At 40.1% G+C, this 26,864-nt stretch overlaps 1 protein-coding gene across 6 annotated transcripts in view; it reads left to right on the forward strand.

The window, feature by feature from the left end:
- Positions 1-26,864, forward strand: part of CSNK1G1 (casein kinase 1 gamma 1) — a 153,555-nt gene that overhangs the window by 119,124 nt on the left and 7,567 nt on the right. For 4 of the 6 annotated variants that reach the window (XM_079910400.1, XM_079910396.1, XM_079910397.1 and 1 more), the window contains 6 exons: positions 3,204-3,289; positions 5,194-5,278; positions 5,548-5,696; positions 6,339-6,443; positions 16,713-16,823; positions 21,241-21,347. In XM_079910400.1, coding sequence (XP_079766526.1) covers positions 3,204-3,289; positions 5,194-5,278; positions 5,548-5,696; positions 6,339-6,443; positions 16,713-16,823; positions 21,241-21,347 — 643 coding nt within the window. Of the gene's footprint in view, positions 1-3,203; positions 3,290-5,193; positions 5,279-5,547; positions 5,697-6,338; positions 6,444-13,747; positions 13,864-16,712; positions 16,824-21,240; positions 21,348-26,864 lie in introns of those variants that run through there. The other 2 variants (XM_079910398.1, XM_079910399.1) reach the window with 2 other exon arrangements.

Consider the following 26,864-nt stretch of genomic DNA (forward strand, 5'->3'; position numbering starts at 1 on the left):
GTGGTACATAGTAAAGTCATGATTGTTTGGGTTAACTGACAGAGTCTAGAAGTTGTTCTAATTCCTGCCTCCTGGGCTCAGCATTTGTGTTCTGATTTTGTTATTCTTGTCAGGAAAGGCAAGAACAGACAAAAGATGCATATCCATGTTGTTTGTATAAGGTACAGTGTAACAGTTAAGAAAAAGGGATGTAAATTCTGGCTTTTCCCCTTAAACCTATGTGGTCCAGTAACCTTCCTTCATCAGCATCAGTTATCTCACCCACCCTGAAAGATGTATGGTAATAGTACCTTATACCGTAGGGTTCTGTGAGATAATGCATATAAACTGTTTAGTGCTTGATGATAGTAAAGACTCTATAATGTTAGTTATCATTTATTCAACAAAATATGTTTTAAGCATCTACTGTCATCAGACTCAGGTTCCTTTATCTCTTGATGTAGCCATTTCTGCTGGAACTTTTGAGTGTATCTCCACGCGTGGACTTCCTGAGTTCCAGAGTTTTTTTCAGGTCAGATCCAACCTGTCACCGTATTTGTCTATAATGTCCCTATTACAGAGAATACATATAGGTGGTTGTCACATGCCCTTTAAACTCTGGCCATGGTCTCAAACCCAGAGAGGTTTCTGTAGGAACCCTAATCCTATTGGTCTTCAAATGTGTTGCATCCTTTATGTTGTAATGAAGAAAAAGGGAAGTGTATCTTCAAATGACCTGGAAAGAATTGCCTATTAATTTTGTGAGGGCAGAAAACAAGGGAAGCAGCCCCCTAAACCTGATATTTACTACATTAGATTAGCCACCTTCCCACTGATTAAGTCTGCCCATTTTGTATTCCTTAATGTTTGAAGTTAGGGTGAGGACACTGGGTCACCTGGCCTCTTTCCTTCAGCAAAATATATTTGACCTAAAATCAGGGATGTGATGCAAGTAAACCAAGCACATCTTTCTGATTGGTTGAAAAGCAAGCCTTTATGGTATGGAAGAATTTTGTGTCCTCCTGGTCTCACTGGTATTGAAACCTTTTTTCTTTGAAAATGAAATATCCTGCATGAAAAAAACAAGGGAAATACTGAATTGAAATCCTGAATTGAATGAATGTGGAGTGTTCAAAGAAATGTGGAAATAAAGCATGGCTCTGATTTTCACTCTCATTTTTTTTGAAAGGCCTTTATGATTTAAATTATTGTAGATTATTTTAGAATTTTAGAAATGGAAAATGACTTTTCAGAGTATCTAAATCAACCACTTGTTTTTCAGATGAGGACATCGAAGCCCAAAAGGTGACTTGGCCGTGCTTAATTTTGTGTGGATTAATAAATTAATAGAAAGGACAGGCCAATACCTAGATAACCTGACTCAGGAACCATTATTTTTCCTGTTATCCCATATTCCACAGCTTTTCTTCGTGGTTTTAAGTATTTGAAAAGTTACTTTATTACTTATTCCAGTGAGTTTAAATGTGTTTATTATATTTTTTGTTTTTTGATTTTTTTTTTAAATCTCATTTTATAACGGCTTTGCTGTGAAGAGAAGCTGGGCTTATTTCTGTAGGGCCGATCATTGAAAATGTGGAGAGTTCCGCCCTCTAGCGCTCAACTGTCTAAAGTACAACCATTTGTCCCCTGAATTATTTATTACCAAGGGGCCTCCTTACAGGAAGTGGATATAAAAATGGAGAGGCGATGAGTAGGTGTGATATAGTGTGAGAACCTGCAGAGTGTGGTTTCTCTATCTGCCCTGTTTTGTGGGAGGCCTCAACTCACCCTGCTTGTTCTTTCTTTTTTGGTGTATCTTTAGGTTCTGTTAACAAAATCTGTTTTTGTCTGTTGACAAAATCTGTTTCTTTAAGTTCTGTTAACAAAATCTCTTTTTGTTTTCAATTACATATGAAATTTATTGCAAACTTCAGGCAAGCCTTGTAGTCAAAAGCTTCTGATGGCCTTGCTGTTTTGCTTCATTCTTTTTAAGATTATTTCAGTTGCTCTGTATCAGCTCAACTTTATGTTATTTATGTCTCTTGTCAGGGTGCCGCCCCTTCCCATTAGTGACCTCATTTCCAAAAACCTCCTTCAAAGTACAATTTAGAAAGTTGCCTTTTCTTTCTTCATCTGCCCTGTAGAGTACTATGTACTCTTTTTCATGCAAATTTCCTGTAATTGGAGGCGGCAGTTAAATGTGTTGTGCTTTTGTATTTTGGGTTACCTGAGTAGCTTTCCCTGCCTCCCTGACTCTGTTAGTTTCTGCACAAAGAAGACAAAATCAAGTTTAAGATAGCCCCTTATTCTTGCATCTGTCATTTCTTTTGATAAAGCCCAGAACTCGATTCTGAAAAATAAACACATGAAATGTCTGAGATAAATTGTAATTGGCAATTAAAAATGGAAGAATGTACTACTTCTATTGTCTGACAGCCAAAGAATGTATAAGATGTTTTCTGAGATGTAGTTACAATTTTTTATTAACTATTCTGCAGTTCTTTACCATCCTTATCTTCCCAATTTAAAGAAAAGAAAGAAAAATCCAGCAACTTGTTTTACATGATAAGCTCTCTGAATGCAGGGATACTGTTTTATGTGCCCACAAAGGGCACCTTAGTAATAAACTTTAAATTTTTCTTTAGGTGGCTATGGGACATGGTACAAATGGGATGGAGCTGAGGATTGTGCCCTGATGTTGGCTTACATTAAACTAAATTTTAAGTGTTAATTTTTATGATGAATAACAAGCACTAGGCATGTATGCTAGGCATTCTGCAGCTTGTGTCTTTGCGGGCCTAGCCAGAATGGACTCTCTTAACAGCCTCAGCTACTCAATCTGCTGCTCACTTTTCGTGATGGTAACCAAAGAGTAATTGTAGCCCATGTACTAGAAATAACATTTTGTTTAAATTATCTTACTTTCAGGAAGGTGACGGCATAGAGTGAGGGGTGGTTACTCACCATTTGGTGATTTGGACTTGGTTTTAGTTTAGGATTTGCTCTTTTCACTTGATATTTACTTGCCAGTAGCAGATCTAGGCAAAGGAAGTACACGTTGTTTCTGGTTTTGATCTAAAATACTATCCCTGATTTAGATATACAAAGAATTAGTAAGCAGAGCCTTTCCAGAGCAGACGGGTTTCTGAAGGGATTACTTGGTTTTGAACCCCTTTCTGCTTTAATAACTGCAAACATAATGTGTCATCTGTCTTCCTTTTTAGAGCAAAGCCGGCGGGATGATTTGGAAGCCTTAGGCCATATGTTCATGTATTTCCTTCGAGGCAGCCTACCCTGGCAAGGACTCAAGGTATCCTTGGAAGTGCTCAGTGGAGGGCTTTGTTTAAATACTCAGTTGATAATGAAGGGGTTGCTTACTTGATGTCTGTAGGAAGCACAAAGGGGAAGATTGGCTACAGGGATGACAGGCAGGAACGACATTAGTCTATAATGTAAATGCTCACCTGGGCTTTGGAAGCTCTGTTTTGCCCACGTTTGCTTCTTCCCCTTCTGATCCTTCTTCCTCATTTTCGAGTTTTCCATAATCTCTTCCCTCATTCCCTCCCAGCCTTGGCAGTGCTGCTTTTCTCTGTGTCAGTATGCCTCCTTCACTAACATTATGTAGCAGGCATATTGTTCCCAGGGTGTTGGGGAATTTCTGGAACAAATGGATGATAGCAGCTGCTACACATTTTACCAGCAAGGCCAGCAGGGCTAGGTGTGCCCCTAAGGGGAACTGGGAAATACTTGTTCTTCCTATATAGGCGAAGGACCCACCTGAACTAAAATGAAAATCCAGGTTTAACATTGCTGTTCAAGTGTTTAATTGAATAAATGCCTTTGCATAAAATAGCTGTTCCTTGTAAAATGTGTAGTTTAAATAGCCTTCCTTAGGTAGGTGTCAATACAGTGCATTTGTGTCGAAGTTAACTATTAATTATAGTTACAACCATTGTAATGATTACTCTGTGCCTCTGGCGGTTAGACTAGGAAATGGTGAGCTTCTAACCCATTCTCCGTCCCATTAGATAGTTAAATGCAAGACATTTTTGAGTTGTGATTTATTTCAACATGTTAGTATGGAAGGAAACTTAATTGGTAGCTTTGGGTACTACTATACCCCTTCCCTCCCGAAGGGCAGAATGATTCGTTTTGCTGTGCTTTCTTGGACGTTGTCCTGAAAAGTGAGGCTTTTATTGCTTCCCTTTGGGAAGATTTTATTTCTTTCCCGTTAAATTCCTCTCCTAACATCTCCTCCATGGTCTTCTCCTAGTCACATATACTTTCTCATTGATATTGACAGCTGTCAAATAGAGTTTCACATCCTGTTTGCTCATTATACAGCCAAATAATGCATTTGTATATTATTAATTGCTTGAAACTTTCTCATGATCCATGAATCATTTTAGTGGTAGTTGTAGATTTAAAACTCCTCCAGTATACTTCAAAACATAATTGCTTAAAGCCTGGTGCAGCAGGCTAGGCAGAGCCTCATGAGAATCCTTGAGACCACATTATTGGTCCATGCTCCAGGAGCCCTCTGTCTACAGTCTTGAGCAAACCAGACTTGGCTACTTTGAGCCACTGACATATAGCAAACCTGTCTGTTAGCCATGCCTGTATCATAGTTAACATTTTTCCCTCTGGAAGCACATTGTGGAAAGGCAGTTGTTTTTTGCTTTTGTTTTTGTTTTAATTTAATTTAATTTATTTATTTTTTATACAGCAGGTTCTTAGAAAGGCAGTTTTCTTACATCTTGTTCTTTTTCTATTCAACTTCATAATAAATATGTTGTGGAGCCATCTGTCTGTTTGCCCCCATTTGGATTAGCAGTGTTTTTAATCTTATCTAGAGCTGATCTAAGGATGAGAAGGTTGAATAACTTTTGAACCCTAGTGGCCATGGGTCATTACTAAGCTGTTATAATTTTGAATTTATTTTCTTATCTTAGCCTCTCATCTCATTGCATTTGGTGGTGTTTATCTGAGACTACTAAATGTATTTGCAAGTAAAACTTTCCAGAACAGATGTTTTGTACATATCTAAATATATCATCTCTACTACATTTCTTGTTTGTTAGTATTAGAAAAAAATTGAGACTATCTAACAAATCCTGCCAGTTTGAGTGAAACAGTCATTATGTCCCGAAACATATTGGACCTCCCATACTTAACACCTCTTTCCAACTAACTTTCTCTCTTTCTTCTCTACAGGCTGATACATTAAAAGAAAGATATCAAAAAATTGGTGACACCAAAAGGAATACTCCCATTGAAGCTCTCTGTGAAAACTTTCCAGGTAGGATGCTGAAAGGACACTCCAGCCAGTGTGACTGAAGCTTTGAAGGAGGTGGAGACCATATCTTAGTATTTCTAGATACTCTCCAGAAAATTTATGTTTCCTTTTATTGTTATTTAAATCAAGATAGGTTTTATCACTTTGATTTGGTCCATAAAGAAAACATCAGTGTCGAATAGTCTGTACAGATATTCCTTGCCTGGCCCAAAGCTTCTCCCCAGGAGAAGCATTCAGCTAATGAGCGTGGCCTTTAACCTCTTTCCTAACAGAGGAGATGGCAACCTACCTGCGATATGTCAGGCGATTAGACTTCTTTGAAAAACCTGACTATGAGTATTTACGGACGCTCTTCACAGACCTCTTTGAAAGGAAAGGCTACACCTTTGACTACGCCTATGATTGGGTCGGGAGGCCTATTGTAAGTATCTTCTTTTTAACGTTCTCACCTCAGACCAGCACTGTCTCACTACCCTTGCCAGACTTTCTGCTTAAATCTATGGGGGAAAAAAAAACAACATTCCTTTGACTGTAGACGTTCCATTTGCCAGTCTTTTCAGGGTGATGCCAGGGGTCACTCTCACTAGAGTAATAAAGGAGTTACTAACTGTGTTTTTAAGATTATGACCACTGTGTCCTAAGATATCAGAATTTAAGTCAGTTTTTAAGAAGTTTTCTTTGAATGATCCAGGAGCTGGTGCTACATAAGCTATTAAGGTACTTGATTTCCGTCGGGTGGAGCCCAGCACCAGAGGAAACTTCTGAATTTTTTCTTCTGGCCTTGGGTTCACAGGGCCTTAGAGCATACTAACAGTCATCACTGTAGGATGTTATTTTTCTTTTCGAAGGCAAGCTACTCTCCAATGAACTATTGAGGACCAAACTATCTCCCTTTTGCAGATAAGCAAACTGAAAAGGCAAGACTTGAAACTGGCCTTGGTGTAATAATAACAGTAATAATAATTACTACTGTTCTGTTAGAATTAGAATGATGCTGTCCTTTGCGGAGGCATTAAGTTGGACCTGTTTTCCCCATTTGACTTTTTGTTATGTATTTTTTCAGCCTACTCCAGTAGGGTCAGTTCATGTAGATTCTGGTGCATCTGCAATAACTCGAGAAAGCCACACACACAGGGATCGGCCATCACAACAGCCTCTACGAAATCAGGTATGTGTTGGACCTTCATTGTTTCAGAAATCCCCCTTCTTCGTGGCTAATATTAAAATCCAAATTCTTCAGCTTCTCCACTTAAGCGTATAGACTGAAATTAAAGACAAAGGGCTTAGCGTTACTCACTGTTGTGGTGCGGCATTCCAGCATCCCTCAGGGTTGTGTAATAGCACTGAGATGTGGCCAGGTGTCTTACATGAAGCATCTGCTCTAGAGAAGCTGGGCCTGTCAAAATCTGTTGGCTGAAAGGGACAGTCTGCCACAGGCCCAAAAACACACTGGATGGACAGGGTAGCCCACTTTGGGTCTCATCTGCAGTCCAGAGTAGAGCTCTCACCCATGCCGGTTTTCCCTTGCTGATTAAGAAAGGTGGGTAATTTGGACTTCCAGCTGACATAGGCATGGACTGACATCTCCACCCCACCTCTGTCCCTATATCCAGGTTAACTTTATAGCTGGCCAGGATCTGGACCTGTAGTGAAGATTCAGCTTTGCTTTAGGCCATTCCAGAGAAGGCCGTGTCATCCATCCTTCAGTGATCATGGTTTGGGAAGCTAGTGGTTTGGATGAGAGGCTTCTCTCTGCCTAAAGACAGAGGAGGCAAACACCACCCCCTCCCCTGCCAAAAAAAAAAAATCAACAAATTTGACAACGTTTAAAGAAAGGGGTAACTGATTGGGAAGTAAATATGACAGTTTTAATCCTCATTACCCTATATATTGCTAAGAGGAAAATGAGTACCTCAATAGATAAAGAAGCAAAGAATAATAAACAGATAACACACACACACATAATCATATCAAATTAGCTTGTTCCCCCCTCATCCCTGACCTCACAGACATTTTTACAATAAAATGCAAAAAACACTTATGTCACAGATGTACATGTGAAAGTACATAAGTTAAAAATAGAATATAGAATCCAGGTGCCCCCTCTAAAACAAAAACGAACAAAAAAGTAGTATATTTAGGTATACACACACACACATACATACAGTAAAGTATGTACACAAATATAGATAGACTCACCAGTGAGTACATACTTTTGGCATGTATGTGTGGCATGTTGGGGAAGAAAAAAATATGTGAAGGAAGGAAATCTATGTATTAGAGAGTAGATAAAAGAGAGAGTAGGTAGGCAAAAAGATGGGGTTTAGCAAACTATGACCCCTAATTGGGTCCAGAGTTACATACTTTAATCAGAGTACTTGGCTAATGATTCTATTTTGACTGACTTGTGATTTGACAGCAGAGTACTGTTGACTTCTGCAGTTGTTCTCCCCTACCCGCCTTTTAAAAAGTGTAGAGTGCACAGTTCAAATGACATTCTCATGCATTGCTCTTGACTTTGCAAATTGTTACAAATTCTCTAGAAAGTAATTTGATAAAGTTACAATCCTCTCTGATAGAATAATTTTACTCTTGGAATCATAATAAAACAATCACAATAAAACAATCCAAGATACAGATTTACTTATGTGCATTAAACTGTCACGGTGCTATTTCTAGCAAAGTTTTAGAAATGATCCACCTATCCAATTATAAGGGAATGGTTATGGATCCGCTCAAATTTTTTATCAAACTGGGTTATAATAAAATGAATTGTAATGCATTTATTCAGTGGAATATTATCTAGCCACTTAAAATAATATTTAGGAAAACTTGTAGCAACCTGAAAATGTTTATGGTTGTCTAGTAAAGAAATCACACTACAAAATTAGAAACACCTCATAATTTTTCTGAAGGGGAAGGGAAAATGAGAAAGTCAGTGGGAGGAGATAATGCCAAAATATTAACAGAAGTAGTGTTGGAAGTTGTAGTATTGTGGGTAATATTTTTCCAAACTATTCTTTTTTTTTTTTTTTTTTCCGCGGTACGCAGGCCTCTCACTGTTGTGGCCTCTCCCGTTGCAGAGCACAGGCTAGGGACGCGGAGGCTCAGTGGCCATGGCTCACGGGCCCAGCCGCACCGCGGCATGTGGGATCTTTCCGGACCGGGGCACGAACCCGTGTCCCCTGCATCGGCAGGCGGGCTGTCAACCACTGCGCCACCAGGGGAGCCCCTACAAACTATTCTATAATGTTGTTATGTTACCTTATAATGAAATATACATTTAAATAGTAAAGGTATGAAAGAAATAAAAAAATAATTTAAGTAGTCAGTGAAATCATAACATACCTGCCCATCATAAATATTGAATACTTATTCAAATAATTCAATATTTATTTGAATAAATATTCAAATATTTTTAGAATATTTGAAAACTAAAATATGTGTTTCCTTTAGTTTCCCTTGTCTTTTCTGCTTCAGTGAATTCATAATCAATGTTGCTGTTTTGAATGAATTTTAAAGGTATGGGGAAAAGAGATGGTTGAAAACCTAGATTTCCAGGGTGGAAAATGAGGTCATACCTAGTATCTGAGTAAAAGTACAGTGAATTTCAGTGTACTTTCAAGTGAAAAGTCATTAAACCCGGGTATGTAATTAGGAAATCTCATCTACAAGGCAGTAAGCTTCTTTTTGAAGACTTGAGTCTTGAAAGCGTGTTTGATTTTTTTTTTTTTTTTTCTTTTAGGGTTTTTAGTATCCCATGGCTGCTAAGGGATTGAAATTCCCCACATCAGTGCAAATTTTATACCTCCTTTCCAGCAGGATTCTGAATTCTAATGGGGTAGAATTCTTTCTGCACTGTGCACTGTGGGTAAATGGATTTCTAGTGTCTTTTCAGCCTTTACACTGTATCTTAGTCTGTGGTCTCATTGCTTTGGTTCCACCTTCAGGGTTTTTTCCTTATGCTTTTTTTTTTTTTTTAAGATTAATTCTTTGCAAGTTTTGAAATCAGCCAAAGAAGACACTAAAATCTCTCCTTGAGAGAGATTGAAAGGTATTAACTTTAGGGACAGCTAACCTTTCTTCAGCAATTTTGACTCTAAATCTAGCTAAGGACTTGCTATGTGAAAGTGTGTCCTGGAGATACCAAGATAAGTAGGGAGTCCTTGTCCTCAAAGAACTGACAAGCAGATAAGCCAGGTGACCAGATAACTTACAACACAAGGCAGAACAGATAAGCATCCCAAATCACAATCTTTAGGGACTGGAAGGAGACTTTTCATCTAATCTGAGCATGACAAAGAATTTCATGAAAGAAGCTGCATTTGAAATGCTCTTGGAAGAATTGGGTGGAAATGAAAGAGGCATTCCAAGCAAAAAGGAAATATGAGCAACAGCAAATTATCTAGTTGCATTTTGCTAAAATATATTCTGTGAATAAAGGAGACAAGGCTAGGAAAATAGGTTGGAGCCGTTCGATAAAGCTCCTGAAATGCTGGGCTACTGGAGAGTTAGTGCTTAATTTCAGTAGGGAATAGGTACTAAAGGTATTTGAACAGAGGGGTGATAAGATCAAAACTTTGCTTTAGAAATCTTTCAGCATAGAAGGTGGTAGTAACCTGGCAGCCAGCATGGAGACCAATAAGACAGTGAGTTCCCTTGAGAGGTAAAGGGGGTGCATATGGACTGTAGTGGTGAGAATGAAATAAAATTGAAAAATGATACAGGGATATAATCTATCAGAATTGGGAGCTCACATGTGTGGCAGGGTTGAGGGAGAAGGATGGGTCAAAGCTGTTGCTGTGCGCTTCAGCTGAAGATGGCTGGCAGGCAGAGGATGACTCTCAAAACCTGAGAGCTCTTTGGAGATGACATTGATGATAATGCTTGAAGAGCCTACTTATTCTGAATAAATCTGCCCATCAATTGTGTGATAGAGGAGAAGGATGAGGAGCTCAGAACTTGGTTTTAGCTTATCCCAAGCCTTAGGCTGCAGGACACTTAAGCTTTTGGGGGCCTCAGCTTCCACAAATGTAAGCCTTGTAAGGGCGGAGATTTTTGTTGTTTTGTTCACTGCTGTATCCCTAACCCCTGAAAGAATGTCTGGAATAGTAGGCACTCAGTAAATAATTGTTTGAATGATGAATGAATGAATCTGTCAAATGAGGAGTTTAGATGAAATCAGATATTTGTTTAAAATATAGATTTTTGGGCTTCCCTGGTGGCGCAATGGTTGAGAGTCTGCCTGCCAATGCAGGGGACACAGGTTCGAGCCCTGGTCTGGGACGATCCCACATGCCGCAGAGCAACTAGGCCCGTGAGCCACAACTACTGGGCCTGCGCGTCTGGAGCCTGTGCTAGTGAGAGGCCCGTGCACCGCGATGAAGACTGGCCCCCGCTTGCCACAACTAGAGAAAGCCCTCGCACAGAAACAAAGACCCAACACAGCCAAAAAAAATTAATTAATAAGGAATAAACTAATACTGTAATTTCAAGATGTTTCCCTCTATCCACCCCCCCTTTAAAAAATACATATAGATTTTTATTTAACCTTCCAAGAAAAGTAAATTTTAAACTTTTCTTCCTACTTGTTTTTTCTGTTTCCACAAAGAGCCATCCTGCCTTGTTTGGCAGCCAGAGTAGGGCTGGATTGTCTGCTCAAAGGGAAGGGTTTGAAAAAACACAGCAGGATCTTGCTGCAAAGCAAGTTCAGGAGATTGTATCAGTTCTCCTCCACCATGATGGGATTTTTCAGGGAAGGTTTGCTTTGCTGGTCGACTGACCAGCATACTGAATTGAATTGAGTATCATTTGGTTCCTAGATACAGTACTAGAGCCCAAACATGGTGGCCAGAGAACTGCATTTAAACTCACCTATATTGAATCTGTCTGGTATTTTAATACCAGGTGCTTAAGATCAATTTCTTTGAACATTAATTTACCCAGCTAGAGAACTGTAATTCAGTCATGAGTTTGGGTAGAATAAATGTTCCTAAAAGCTAGATCCACTCAAAAGGATCCCAACGGGTTAGTCTTTTCTGTCATTTTACCCTTGGTATTTGTCCTTTCCCAGTTCCAAAGATGGTCAATCTTGCCATGACTCAGGTTCCTCTTAAAGAATTCTGCATTACCATTCATCAGGAAGACGATGAAAACTCTACTAGTTCTTCCTATTTCTACCCGGCAAAGCTTCCCTTGCATTCGCTGATCAAATTCGATCAGGAAGTAAGTCCTGCCACTATCCAGATAGCTCATATTAAAGTGCAGTACTGTCGAAGGGCTTATGCAGTGTGTTTGTTCGACACACAACAAAAAATATATAAATTTATATATATATATATATATATATATATATATATATATATATATATATATATATATAGCATATTGCATTGATTAGCACGTGCATGCAGCAATACACTTCCTTTCAGAACCTCTAGCTTGTGACAATCCTTACTCAGGTAGATGCTACACAAACATATACTTCTGTGGTTCAGCAGTTTTGATAGTTTCTCTTTTCTCCCATAGACCCCTTTTATTTGGTAGATTTTCTGTGGGCATTTGAAGAAGGGGTACTTGACCTAAAAGGTTAGGGAGAACAGATCTGTTTTGAGGTTGGAAAGAGTCATATTGGCCATCGAGAATTATTAAATTCTACCAGACATGGTATCCTACCCCTGATAATATTGAATCCTCAAATATTACTTATTCATTTTTATAGGACCAGCATATGTTTAAGGGAAAGAATGTCATATTGAGTTCTGAAGAAGATATACCCCAATAAAAGAGTAGTTCAGATTTATTCTGTTTGTGTCTAGTCTCCAAGGGATTAGATTTAAGTCCAGTAGCCTTAAAAAAAAAAAAAAAAAAAGGAAAGCTGATGAATTTTCCATTCCCTTCCTTTTACAGAGTACTTCTTTGTTTTCAGCGAGGTTCAGAGTTTGCTAGTTTAAGGAGCAGATGAGTTTGCTCAGCGATCACTTGCCTACTTCTGACCCGTGTGTGATTTCCTGACTTGCTGCCTGCTGTCTAGCAGGAGCTCAGGTGTGGAGATTGCACACTCACCCTGCCCCGCTCCAGCACAGAGCTCAGTGCAGAATGAGCTGTGCAGAAGGAGGTCCCTCATTTCTGGGACCTTAATTCCAAGGGGGATATTAGAACAAGCAAGTGCAAAACTGAAGTGCAGTCCTTTTCTTAGATTCTCCCACTCTGTGACCTAGTCTTTGCTGCTCACCTCTGCTCCTAATTCTCTATTCCATATTAAAAGTTTTCTTCCTCTGTCTGTATGCATTGTTCAGTATTTTGTATATCAGCATATACCCTGTATTCTGAGGCACCTCCTTGTAGGAGGTGATTCCAAAGTAATCTTACCTAGATAAATCATCATTCCATAGGGGAGGTGTCTTATGCCATTTTGAGTAAGAATAGGGCAAGATTTGAGTAGAGAATTTCAAACCTCTAGGATGGTTCCTGTGATTTTTTTTCAGAGCTTCGCAGAATTGATGCTGCTGTCTCTGTGGGCCTATATAGTATTGGGCTTGGAAATAGTCCTTCCAGGTTCTTATCAGTGATTTTCAAATATCGCTGATATTTGATCAAGTTTGTAGAAAACAGGAACTCACTATTGGTACACCTGACAGATTGCACGTAACAGTCCCTGTCTGGCAGAGGAAAATTGGTTCTATTTCATGAGCTTAATGGAGAAGTTTTTGATTTTGTTAAAGTATACACTCTAATAACTTTACCAACTTTTTTTCATTTCATACCTGAGGTCTAACACATAATATAGTGTACTTAATATACAATATTAAAATTTTGTTTAATCTTGGAAGTGTGGTAAGACAGAATGTAGTCAAGTGTATTTATTACTAACCTTTTGGTACTATTCAGTCTCTATTCTTGTTAATTACGGTTGAAGACTGTAATTATATAAAGAGGCCTAGAAGACTGACATGAGAGGCCAAAATGTTCTGTATAGATGGCAACTTTTAAAATATTTTAAGAGCCATGAAGTAAAATGGATAAAATCCATTTTATGGATGCAATCAACATTAATTTTTCAAAATAACTTTACATAAAGAGTAGGATTTGGTGATCTGTTTGTTACAACAGGAGGAAGATATTTGCCTGCCTTCTGCTTCAGAAAAGTAGCTTTATCTCCAGTAAAAATTTGAGAGAATTTTCAAGCCATAGATGGAACTGGTTATCTGAGGTGTTTTCAGACTGTATTTTCTTGCCCTCCTGTTAGTGTCGTTCTCTGTCTGACTGTGAATCGCTGCCAAATGATTGCTGGGAGAGACTTGCTTCCTCTGCCCTGGGCACATGTGGTGGTTTTGACTTTTTACACTAGGCTTCTATGTTTTCCCTTAACTATTTTTTGTAGCTTTGCCTTTGATTTATGTTCTGCTAGGTTGCTGCTTTTTTGATTTCCACATTCACCTACTAGACAGTAAACTAAGCATTTCCACGCAGGTGATGCAATCACAGCTGAAGATTTTAAAGCATTATCCCAAGGAATTCCCACTACTTGAGATTCCTGCTCCTGCCTTTGGGGATTTACACACTCCATTTGGACCTTTGCCTTTCAAGTAATGCAGAGAGATTGGTTTTGTTGAATGACTCTTCTACCCATGGACGCTCCTGATTGCTTTTTAGATAGACATGTTGCATGAATGATTTTTAAGAATGAAGGGTTTACATGCCGATCTCCTCTGCTGGTTTGCTTGGTATAACTGGCTCCTGTGCTGATTATGCCTAATCATAACCTCTGTGTATACAGCATTGCCTAGAGTACCTTTCAGGAACAGGTAGACTAGCAGAATTCTGTAGTTGTGAACATTCCTTGGTTTCATTTAGTTTCTAGGCACTCAGTTGCTTCCTAAAACTGGCAGATGAACACTTCTACTACATCAACCTCTAGATACCAGTCCAGGCCCTTAAATTCCAGAAAAGAATAGCCATAGAGTTTAGTATTATGGTGAAAGTAGTTCCCAAAGTAATAAACCAACAACCCCAGGTTCAGGTCTGTCCCTTGGTTTTGTTGCTTTCAGTGGATGCAGAAGGCGTTGGAGAGCAGTAGAATGGTGCCATGTGTTCTTCACTTGTCACAGTGCAAGCATTTATGAAGCAATCTGGAATGCTAGCATTGTTTTTCTTTCCTCAAAAGATAAATAGAACATTGCATTGAGGATGGAGATGGAGTGTAACTTCTGGGCCTTTGAAAAAATGTCTTGCTATTTTCATTTAGACAAAAATGTTAATTATTCCAACAAATTACCTATTTAGCTAGAATTAATATAAACAAATACACAGCCCAGGGAATCAGACAGTAGCATCAAATCAGACTTCTGACATGTATTTCAGTAAAAATAGAAATAATAGCTGATCCAGCTGTCCAGGGTTTTGTTAAGCTTAAAAGCATATGAGTGTTTTACATACGTTTCATCTGCCCTAAAAACAAATGCAAAACAGAGAGCGTTCATGAGAGAAGTAATTGCACTGAACATGTGTCATGGAACTCAAAACGGCAGCAAATGACTTATAAATGTCTGGATATTTTTTAAGCATTTAAATTTTTTGAGAACAGACAATTCTATGTAGTAGTTTAGGAGCTTAAACAGTCTACTTAAATATTACAAAAAACTCCTAAAGTCCTAGAGAGAACTGAAGAGGCTATCACTAATAGATATTAGTTATAGATATTACTCGTAATATTAGAAGAACAGTTATATTCTCAAATCTCCAGTAGTGAGAATAAATGAGATTAAGTGCTCTGAGACATGGATGTTGGTTTATAAAATAGTTGTGATTATGTTATAAACCACAGTCTTATTTTGGAAAAATGAAATTTTTTGAACTTCTAAACTGAACTTCTGAACTTCTCGGCAGAATTAATTGGGGTGGGGAGATATTTTGAGTAGCTTTGATTCTGTCAAATGTGACAGTATAAAACTAAACTCCTCTTTTGTAAGAGTACGTAGCAAGCAAGTTAATACAGTTGCCTTCTTACAGAATATGCTCATTCCCTGAGGAATATCAGAAAACGTGGCCAGGATCTTTTATAGTGCTGTTACCCATGTCACCTCATATTCCATTACTTAAAGAAGATGAGTAAGTTGTAGCTGGTGTACGATGCTTTTTTTGAATGGGAAAAGCCTTTCTGATGATTTATAGATGAGCTTTAAACAACTCTTGTCAATGAGTTACAGAAGGGGGTGAGTGAAATGGAGCCTCAAATTACTACTACTTCGGTCTTCCTTTTCTTTTTTATAGAATACAACATTTATAGCTGTGAACATTTCTAATATTTATAGCATCCTTACTGGTTTTCATGCAGAGCAGCAATATCACGTCCCAACCCCTGCTGCTGTTTATATCAGCAGCAGTTAAAATTTGACTTACTAATCCCTCATTGCTGCCTCTCCAACACCTCATTTTTCATTTTTGTAGAGCCTTAGGACTGTTACAGCTGAGCATCATGATGTTAACACCTCCTCAGCCATCTGGCACAGGGGAAGAGGCACCTAAACAGATTCTTCAGAACAAATATCACATAGGAGCAAGATCAGAATAGTGTGAGATCTAAAAAACAGGTAAAGAAGGAATGAAGAGAGCCTGAATGACAGCAAAGGTGAAAGCAGAACCCAACGAGGTTTTGAATTGCAAGCCCTCCTTTTGCTGGGAAAAGATCTGCCTTTTGCTTTATAGAAGAAAATAGTTCATAGTAGTCTTATCTAAACTTTTTCTAATTCCAGACTAGAGGCTGTTAGCTAGAGGAATCTGAAAAACATTGTAGCCTTATTTCCCCCCATCTTTTCATATTCTTGACCTGTGAACCTGCTTTTGAAGAGATACTTTGTTCATCCTTTTAGATAAGAAAGCATATTCCAGCTACTGCTCATTTTATCGTAGTTGAAAGTCTTCTGGAAGTTTATGTTGAGGGTAGTGGGCTCCCTATTCAAGGAAAAGGCGTATTACCTTGATTCCTAATGCTGGGAATTTTCTATATTGACTACTGTCTATTTAGATAGATAGTTAATTAGTGAAATGACTTGTAAGTATGATTATTCCTTTGTCCAACAATCCTAACTTTCTGAATTGGGTCTGCTTAGTGGCTACTGAAATTTTACTAATATGGAAGCTGAAAGGTGATTCCAGCTTTTGATAGTTTTTATTTTTTTTAACCTCCTCTTTTGGTGATCATTGTTTTTCTGTGTGTAGGCAAGGATGGTATGCTAGAGACAATTACGTGTTGGCTCATTAGGCTGAAATGAATGTAGCCAAGCTATCTTTTTCTCAGTGCTTTGCAGCAGTTGTTCAAAATCCAAAACAAAAACAAAACCCTTAGGGACACTAATGTACTTGATTTTGATATTGCTTGCTGTTGCTTCACCTTTCCTTCCGTATCTTGCTCTCATGCTTCCTAATGCCTGAGCAGACTGCATCGTCAGAGCGCCGAGGAGAGTGGGAAATCCAGCCCAGCCGGCAGACCAATACCTCGTACCTGACGTCTCACTTGGCTGCAGACCGCCATGGGGGATCAGTGCAGGTACTTACGGCCTTTATTGCCTTTTCCTGGCCCTCCCAGCTTAGCTGGTAGAATGTTGGCTTGCTTCTGAAACCCAAGTTCCTTTAGAATGGAAACTTACAGCGAGGCTGAGCTGCTTTTATAGTGAACTGAATATCTCTGTGCTGATTTTCTACCTAGGTGGACTTGTAAGACTCACTTGTTGAGATGATTCTGGGTAGTTGTCATTGACTAAGAAATATCTATATGACTTCTGATACTGATTCCTGGTTAAACTAATCCTACAACCTTGATCCACTCATGATAGACCATAAAATAACGTCAAGGTAGAAGTCTGTTAGTGTCAAGTCTGGGAACTGCAAAGAAATATTTAAAATAAGTATTTTGGGGATAGAGGACTGCATATGTAGCTCATTCCATGATGATATATGCCCTAGTACATAAGGTGAGATTGTTCATTGGTCCAACTCAACCGTTTATGAGTGGGAACCCAAGAAGTTGGGCTATTTCTTTTTTTCTCCCTAGAATAAGTGTGGTCTTAGAGAATTATTTCTGATTTCATTTGGACTGTTCTGAATCTCTATTCTCTCTTGTACTTAAGAACACCTTGCATCTCTTAACTTTTCATATATGTCACTGTTTTAATAATCTTTACCTGAATATTTTTCTCATAGTGGTAAGTGACACCACCAGTTGGGGCACACAGGTGAACCCAGAGCTACCAAATGTAAATTCTTATAAAGGGATAGGCAAGCCTTTTTCACATAGAAACCCATCTTGATAGGCTGATTGTTTAGGATATGCCTTTACATGGAGTGACTCACTGAAGATTGTGTTATTCACAGGAAATTAGGAGACAGTTTTGTCCTCTAAACCAAAAATGATCTCATAGGAACATCTCACAGGTAAAAATGATGGATTGAACACACCCACTTCTGAAACAGCACTAAAAAATGATAAGGAGATTTTTTTTTTTTAAGGTATAAATCCATATAAGAATGGAGAAAACAGGCTTCCCTGGTGGCGCAGTGGTTGAGAGTCCGCCTGCCGATGCAGGGGACACGTGTTCGTGCCCCGGTCCGGGAAGATCCCACATGCCGCGGAGCGGCTGGGCCCGTGAGCCATGGCCGCTGAGCCTGCGCGTCCGGAGCCTGTGCTCCGCAACAGGAAAGGCCGCAACAGCGAGAGGCCCGCGTACAGCAAAAAAAAAAAAAAAAAGAAATTAATAGTGATTGCAGCAAAATAAATTGTCAGTATTCCAGATATACAAATAATGCTTACTTTTTAATTAAGTTATTCTAAAATAATAAATGGAAAAGTATAAAAATGATAGTTTCAAATACTAATAATTTGTTACATTCGTTAGGTTCTTTACAGTTTTTCAAATTGCTTTTTTTCCTAAACATCATTCTATTTAACTACCATAGTAATTATAAGGTAAATAGGACGAAGGTGGTTATCGGCCTAATCTTACAGAATTAGAAACCAGGGCTCAAAGAGAATGTTGATGGTAGAGCTAGGCCTGGAATCCAGCTCTTGGGTCACCTACATTAGGTTTTTGTTCCACTGCTCATCTAGGCAACTGTTCAGTGGTTTGACGAACTGTACCTTCAACCTGAAATAATTAAGTGGATGCTCTAGAGACCCAGATTAGTTGCCATTGATTCCCAAGTATATTCTAGGTTAGACAGCTGGTGGTAAGGTTACCATTTGTGCCTGATTTGTTTGAGACCAGATACTCATAGATACAGACAAGATGTCTAGTCTGTAAAATGGAGATAACCTCTTCCTTAGATTGCTCAAGGACATTGCTTGTGGGTCAAGCAGCAACATAGTAAGGAGAAATTAGAGAGTATGAGACATGCAAAACACTATAAGCAAGTGCCGTGACCCAAAGTCACCAAGTAATTCACAGTGGTGATGCTTACTATTGCTTTGTTCACATCAGTAGAGGCGAAGACATTTTATTTAACATCTTGTCTAGTGTCTGAATTGTCTACTAAAAAACTTACTGTGATTTCTCCTTTAACCCTTGTGCTCACAGAATGAATTTACCAGCATTATCACTGGTGTGCAGCCAGAATGTGCCCACAAGAAGCATATATAGGCTGAGGAAATTAACAAGACAACATTAGCATGACAGGCTGTGGTTTCTCCAGTCTGTAAACATTCTCTCCTCAACTTTTCATTTTAAAATTTTTAAATCTACAGCAAAGGGCTGGGGCGAGGCGGGGGGTGTGCAGTGAGCCTGTGTGTATCCTTAACCTAGATTAACAAATGATTGACTTTTGCCATATTTGCCTTAACTCGGGAGGGGTATGTTTTCTAAACTATTTGTAAGTACATTTTATCCCAAAATACTTCAGCCTGCATCTCCTAAGAATGAAGCCATTCTCTCATGTAACCAACAACACCATTGTCATATCTAAGAACATTAATAATTCCATAATAGCTAATGGACAGTCATATCACATTTCCCCCAGTTGTCTCCAAAATTAATTTTATAGTGTTCAGGATCTAATCAGGGTTCTTGCATTGTATTCGGTTGTTATGCCTGTTGTCTTCTTCAATCTCTTAGTCTCTTAATCTTTTAAAATCTATAACAGCCATCTCTGTGTTTAAAAAAAAAAAAAAAGATTTTTGAGGCATGTCTTTTTTGAAGAATCCAGGCTTGTTGTCATATAGAATGTCCTGCATTTTGGATTTGTCTGGTTTTTTTCCATCATACTTAGATTCAGATAAAACTTTTTTTTTTTGGCAAGAATACTATGTAGATAATGTTATGTAGTATTCATCATATCATGTCAGGAGACAAATAAAGTTAGGTTGTTCCATTGATCAGAGATGCTAAATTTGATCACTAGCAGAAACTTGGGTCTCCCCTGGGTTAAGTCCAAGTTTAATATTGTATGTTTCCTTGACTAACTGTACAGCATTGTTTTAATTTTTTTAAAGCTTGTATAATTAATAAGAGTAATAAATAGTTCTGGTTTAGAAATAATGGTGGGTATAGACTTCTGGTGAGTAGTATTCACCTTGTCTACCCTTTCCTCAAAGACTCCTTATACTAAACATTTCCTTCCACCTTCCTCTTTGTAAGTGTGCAGGAAATTTTTGCAAATTAACTGCTAATGAGGACCCCAGATCTAGAGGGAGATTAGAGTAAACATTTATGGAGGGAGAATAACAGTACTATGAACGTTTATTGAGCCATTACCGTGGACCATGGCACTGGGCTAAGCACTTTCTGTGGATGGTCTGCACAGTAACCCAGTTAGGTAAGCAGCATTGTTTGCCCGTTTTACAGATTAGGAAGCTCAGGCACAGAAAGAGTGAGATCTTGCCCAAGGACCCACAGCAAGTAAGTGGTGGAGCTAGGGCTCAGAGCCAGCGCTGAGTAAATCCAGAGCCCATTTCTCATCTGCTGCACTGTGCTGCCTCCATTACTGTGTACCAGCTGTTGTACCACACACTCTCTCATGCATTTTCTTGTATAATTCTCACATCAGTCTGTAAGCAGCAGTCTCATATAGATGAAAAGTTACTTACCCGAGGGCGTATGGTATCTGAACCATTTATCCTATTTTGTTGTTCTCTCCCATGTTTCAGCCTTTTAACAGCAGAGTAGTTTGTCCAGCGAGGTCCCTTTTCCCACTTCCCAGCACCCACATAAACAGGAATCATGTGCTGGAAATGAAAGCAGGTGACAGAAGCAGCTGCACAAGCAGGAGAAGCCTGATCGGTTCCACCTAACCAGATGACAGGAGTGAGAGCCTTCAGTTACAATTCGGGGACCGTCAGTGAGAAATGGGATGACAGTGAACCTGAAATAAAGGTTGTTGAAATAAGACTGGTCTTCCAAGGGAAAGTGTTTCCTTACTGTCTGCCGTCTCACCAGAGAGGATATGGCAGTCTTAACTGAGTAACTTCAAACCGATGGTCCAAAGCCATGAAGAAATTTCTGAAGGAAAGTGTGATTGCTTATAGTTTTTGATGCTCACTATTGATTTCCTTTTTAGAATTTTTTTTAACATCATCACTGAGTCTGTATATAATTATAGCATAATAAACTGAGAGGAATAGAATTAAAGACAGTAATATGACCAAAATTTTTTTACGATTTTTGTGAGGATTAAATTGATATACACACACACACAACACAATGTAGCAGAGTTCCTAACACAGAGTAGGCATTCAGTATGAAAGTTATCATCATTATATAATTAAATCATTGAGTTTTGTGTTCTCACATGATACGGGTCTGGGAACATTCCCTAAGTTAGGACATTTAGCCCCCCAACCCAGGAAAACAAACATTCCAAACACTGCCTGGCTGTCACCTAAGCTAGAGACCAGATCTCCCTTAGTGACCCTCTGTGGCACTGGCAGGAGGCTCCGATTACCGCGGTGTCAGTCACACTCTGTCCTTCTGTTTCAGGTGGTTAGCTCAACCAATGGAGAGCTGAATGTCGATGACCCTACGGGAGCCCACTCCAATGCACCAATCACAGCTCACGCCGAGGTGGAGGTAGTGGAGGAAGCTAAGTACGTTCATCTTTCAAGGGGGCTCTTGAGTTATAGGTTGAAAAGCCTTTTCTGTCTCTTCCTCTCGTGTGCTGCTCATTTCAGACTGGATACCTCATGCTTGTGCCCACAGCTTTCTTCCTTTGGCCATTTTATTTTTTGCATGGTACCTTAAGGCTGCTGCTGCCCTTCTTTAGCTGTGATTTCTGAGAAGACAGTCACATTTTTAGTCTACGTGGATGAAAAGACATAATGAACTAAAAGAATCCTGGTATGAGAGCTACAGCAGATAGCAGTCCTGAGCCTCTTGGGGCCCTGGAGCCTCTTGCTCCCTAAGGGACACAGAGAGAAATCTACTTGTCTAAGCCATGGGCCATGCTGAACAGCATCTGATTTCTGGTTCTTGGCTAACCACTTTGCATCTATAGTCCTAGACAGGGGTCTCAGAACCCTTTTGTTCTCACTTAAATGATTCTGAATTCAGAGAGACTCAGATAAGTCAGTCAAGAAAAATAGTCTCTGCACCTGTTGAATGAAAGAGTCTTGGGATGGAGAGGAAATTACACTAATCCCAAGAGGGTGAAGAGGTTACCCCACTCCCTTTTCTGCTTCTCTTGCATGTTAATGTCTTGCCCTGCCCCTACCACCAGCCCCTTGGTGCTCTCTGCATGGTCTGTGTTTAAACTCTCAGAAAATGGGGTAGAAGGTGAAATAACGGCTGATTCTGCGGCAAAAGCAGCATTTCTATCACTTCTTTCCCTTTTTGCCCCACCCCAAATTCAGGTCCAGATTTAAACTCCAAGGCAACATGAGGTAGGGAGAGAGAAGTCCTTCACCAATCAGTAACTGCTGCCACACCTGACACGGATGACTTTTCTTATAAACCCTTTGAGAACATCCAGGCTATCCCAGTATCTTGTTTTCAGAAGCAGGCAACATATTTATAGTGATATTGTGCCTTAAGTGATCTCTTGAGCCCCCAACTAGCCTAAGTACAAACCAGAACATGCTTATGCCTCAGTAAAAGGTAGAGGCTAGTCAAGATCTGCGTTCTTCCAGATACAACTTTTCATGGTTGTCCCCCTGCCCACTCCTCTGCTCTGCTGCCCATCTATTAGATGAGCTCACTTTCCTTTCCAGAGGTCGTTTCCTTTAAAAGCCAGGACTTGAGGATTCCTACCCAGTAGATAAAAAGCAACCGAGGGTGACTTGGACTCTCTCTTGTTGAGTTCCTACTGACTGTAGGCAGCTTCAGATGCTCCTCTCCTGGTTAATGTAAGGCCCTAATACGTAAGGAGGACAAGGGAGTGGGGGGGTCAATGCCAGGAGGAGACCATTTTTAGTAAAAGGAAACATGCTCCCTATTCTCAAGGGCTTTGGAAGTTTTAATGGTTCTCGCAGTTTTTCAGTTTCCATGACAAAACTTCATTCTCCCACATAAACAGTGTGGTACTCCTACCCTCTGAGTTCTCAACCTTGGCTGCACTTTGGAGTCTCCTGGGGCATGTTAGAAAATACAAATGCCTGAGTCCTGGCTCCAGAGATTCTGGTTTAAGTTATCACGGATGTGGCCTGAGCATCAGGAGTTTTTAAAGTTCCGGTGATTCAAATATGTCGCTGAGGTTGGGAACCACTGTACTGGGTCTGATGGCAATGTTTGTGGTCTGATCCAAACATTGTCTGGGCTTGAAAGATGGCTGCGCCCGTTCCCATCCCCACCTCACTCCCAATTCACCGTTGCGGCTATTACTTTGAAGGCCAAAAGTTGAGCTCTGGATTTCATACTATACTTTGAGTACCAGGATTGAATTGGGCTTTAGTCTTATAATATGCCCTATACAGAATTATCTTTGAACCCATTTATCTCATTTCATTTTGGTAAATGTGTACACTAATTGTGTATGTAAGTGTGGTGTTTGTGTTCTGTGTATAAGATAGGGGACCAGTCACACACACAGATTTCAATCTGGTGTGTTCTGTTCTGGTATAATCTCAATTCTAGATGTAAAGAGAATTTAAAGTCTCCCCATTTAGCAAAGACCACTGTGCCAGGTGTGAGCCTTCTGAAAGACGTGGAAACCAGAGGGGAGCAGTCGTATTTGACCAGTTGTCATCAAAAGCTCATGGTTTAGGACATTTTGTGTGGCATTTCCCCAGTGATTTCATGAGCTACCACTCCATCTTGTCCAGGGAACCATCAGGGCACAGCCGTGTGTTTTTCTTCTTGGCCCTTCTATGTATTGGTTGGGGGCGGGGGAGCCATGTGTCCATCCGCTTGATCACTTTCATGGGAAGAAGTCACAGCTAAGAGAAGCACAGGGCATCCCACACAGCTCCTCATTGCACACAGCTGTGATGCCATTTGTCCATGCAGCCTGCTTGTGGGAAAAAGGGGGCTGTTGCCTACATTAAGATTGAGCTAGAGTACTGGGGAAAGAGTGTGGAAACCTTCACTTCCCAGCTTTTGATTTTGGGTTCCTCAGCCAGCTTGTTTCGTGTAAAGGAGGAGAGAAATAACAGGGTCCCGTTTTTTGTTCTGTAAACAAAATAAACATCTAACTTACCCTTTTCTCTAGATATAGGACACATGTACTTGTTTAAGGGTGATTGGAAGGGTAGTGAGGCAAGGCAAAGCTTTTTGGCTGACTTTTGTTATGGTAAGAACACAGGAATTTTTGGTTATCCACTGACTTCAGCTACAACTTAGCAAGTGTGGACCTCATTTTCTCTGAGAATTAACAAGAATGGGATTTAGGCCTTTTTCTGGCAGTTATACCTTAATCCGAGCAGTGACCCTCCTCGATAGTCACCTCCTAATAAGATAAAGTGTCTCTTAAGCTTGTTTTCCCCTCTAGAGAAAGAGCTAACTGCTGGCTGCATTGGTCAGGCATGTTGGTCTTATAGAAAGGCTAGGGACTTCTCTTTCCCTCAGAATATTTGGGAGGTTAGCTTAACAAATTGCACGGTAAGACTTCATGTGGGAGCCAAAATGGTTTGGCCTTGGTTCCTGATTGAATTCTTACAGGCAGGATCATATGCTCTTTCTCCTGCTACCTTCCTGGAAGTTGCCCAGGAAAGCCCACTCTTGGGGCTCCCACCAACTCTTTCTGTTTTGCCTTAGCCCTCACTGAGATCCAGCTCCCACCTTGATGCTTCTATCAGGCACCTGCCCCCTCCACTTTAGTGTGGGGACCAAGTGGCCTGGGCCTACTCACCCTGCCTTGACAGAGGAAGAAACTAAACACAGACACATACTGCATGTTTGCATGGCTCACAGGGAGTCGCTTCCATCTCACCTCTGTGGACTAATATCTCTCTTTCTCTCTCTTCCTTTCTGTGTTTTTCTCTTTACACACTCTGTAGCTGCCTGAAAATGCTCAACCTGTGGTGAGTCCCTCTCTCCAGTCCACATGCTAGGGGAGCGGACCAGGCTAGGTTGGGATTGGCAAAGCCAAACAAAATGCCTTAGGAACACTCAATGGCTCCCGTATGCCACCTTGTGCCATACCCACCCAGACTGGGGAACTAGATCCACAAGGTGGGGATGGGCAGGCCTGTACCCAGCAATTAATCTGTTCCTTTTTTCTTTCCAAACCCACCACATTGCAGCCTCCTCCTGTCAGAACAATATCCCACAGTATCCAAAATTGTCTCTTCATTTTTAGCTGAGTGAATTTTTTCTCAAATTAATACGGCTAGATATTATCAGGCAGAGAGGGACAGAGGTAAGAAGACCAGATTACTGTACCAGTTGTACAATCAGAATCTAATTATTCCCCACAACTCCAAGGACAGTTGTTGCCAGATAATGTCACATTCTGTGGCTTGGTCTCTAACCTTAAAATTAGCAGCTTTGGAAAAATCTGTGACTTTTCTTTTTGGTTCAGCTGGTTCTTCCATCTGTAGAATATGAGTATCTCCAAATAAGAGAGCTGCTTCTTGGGGGAGAGATGGACATTTTGCTGTTGTTGTTGTTGTTTTGAGTTTTTTGTTTGTTTTTCATTTATTGTCTTTTTTTTTTTCCTTTTCTTTTCTTTTCTTTTCTCTTCTTATACGAGCATATAGCGGGCCAAGGGCCGACTTGGCTAGTGAGACATTGGAGTCTCTCTCCCACTCCTGGAGAAGGTCCCTTGAATGCACTTTTGGGGCAGCATGCGGGTCTTGAAGGGGAAGCCCTGGCGGCTCCACGTTGGGTGGGGCATGTTCTCACTGTAAGGCAGTGCCCTCCCTGCCTCGCTTCCTGGGCATTGCCTGTGAGCTCCAGGTGCTCGTGAGCTGATTGGTCTGCTGTGGTCTGGAGCCAGAACCTCCTACACTGCACGTGTGGGATGATATTCCGTGTGGTGATAACAGTCTGCTGGCCTCTGTGACTACCTTGTTTCTATTGGTCTTCAGTAACTGAGTTGGGCACCGGTTTCTGTACCCTAACTCTCTAAGCCAAGTTGTCTACAGGGTTTCCCAAGGGACAGAGATGTATTGAAGATAGCAATTGGGTTTTATGGAGATAGAATTTATAGTATTACAGTATCAAGGAGTACATTTGGCCTATTTATTTAGCAAACATGTGTCTGTGTAATCTGACATCATCGTGGTCTGTTTTTTCCTGTGAGATGTCAGTCACATGATCCTGACTGCAAATACAGGGCCTACTTTGTGCTCATCCACTCTGTGCTTGGAACTCTAGGGGGTCTCAAGGCCTTCCCCAAATAGCTGAGATGCAATCTACCTGGAGAGATAAGACATGCATGCTTGAAAGGACACTTTTATGGTATTGTCCCTTGAGAGGTCAGTGTTGACAGGGATGGTTAAGGAAGGCTTGATGGATACTGTGGGGCTTAAACAAGGCATTAGAGCAAGGGAAGAATGTATAAGTACAGCAGAGAAATACAGTAAAGGAATAGCTGAAGGGAGAGCCAATCAAAGAATCAGCTGGAAGGAAACCTAAGACACAAGAAGAGTTCATCACTTGCCTTCAGTCTCTTCTGAGAGTAAGACATCTGTATGGAGTCAGTCAGTGGGCTTGGTCTGGGGTCTGACCAAGTTTCACAGGTCCTATTGCCGGTAGTCACCACAGAAACCAAAGAGTTGATTGTGGAGCCCGTTTCCTCATGGGTAGAATTATTAAAAGCTTCTGCTACTGCTGAAGTTTTAACTACAGTAACTAGCAAAAATTAAGGCTCTAAACCACACCTCACACTCTCCTCCAGTCAGGTGAATTCAGCTTTGCACATCAGGTTATGATATGCTTATAAGTAGATATTAATTCTTATGACTTGCCTTGGAGGAGGTAAAAGAGAAATTGTATCATTTGCAATGGACCAAAACAGTATTTCCAACTTTTTAATGATTGTTCTTAACTTAAAAACACAAAATCATCATCTTAGCATCCTCCAAAAAGCATAAGAATAAAAACCCTCTGAAAATCATGGTTAACAGGGAACAGGTAGCTAGCTCTATTGAAGTACTGGTACTCCCATGAGATTTAATTCACCTTATTTAATAATTTCTGGACATTCAGCTTGAAAGAATGTCTGTTTT

The sequence above is a fragment of the Stenella coeruleoalba genome (genome assembly GCF_951394435.1).
Source record: "Stenella coeruleoalba genome assembly, chromosome: 2".
Lineage (NCBI taxonomy): Eukaryota > Metazoa > Chordata > Mammalia > Artiodactyla > Delphinidae > Stenella > Stenella coeruleoalba.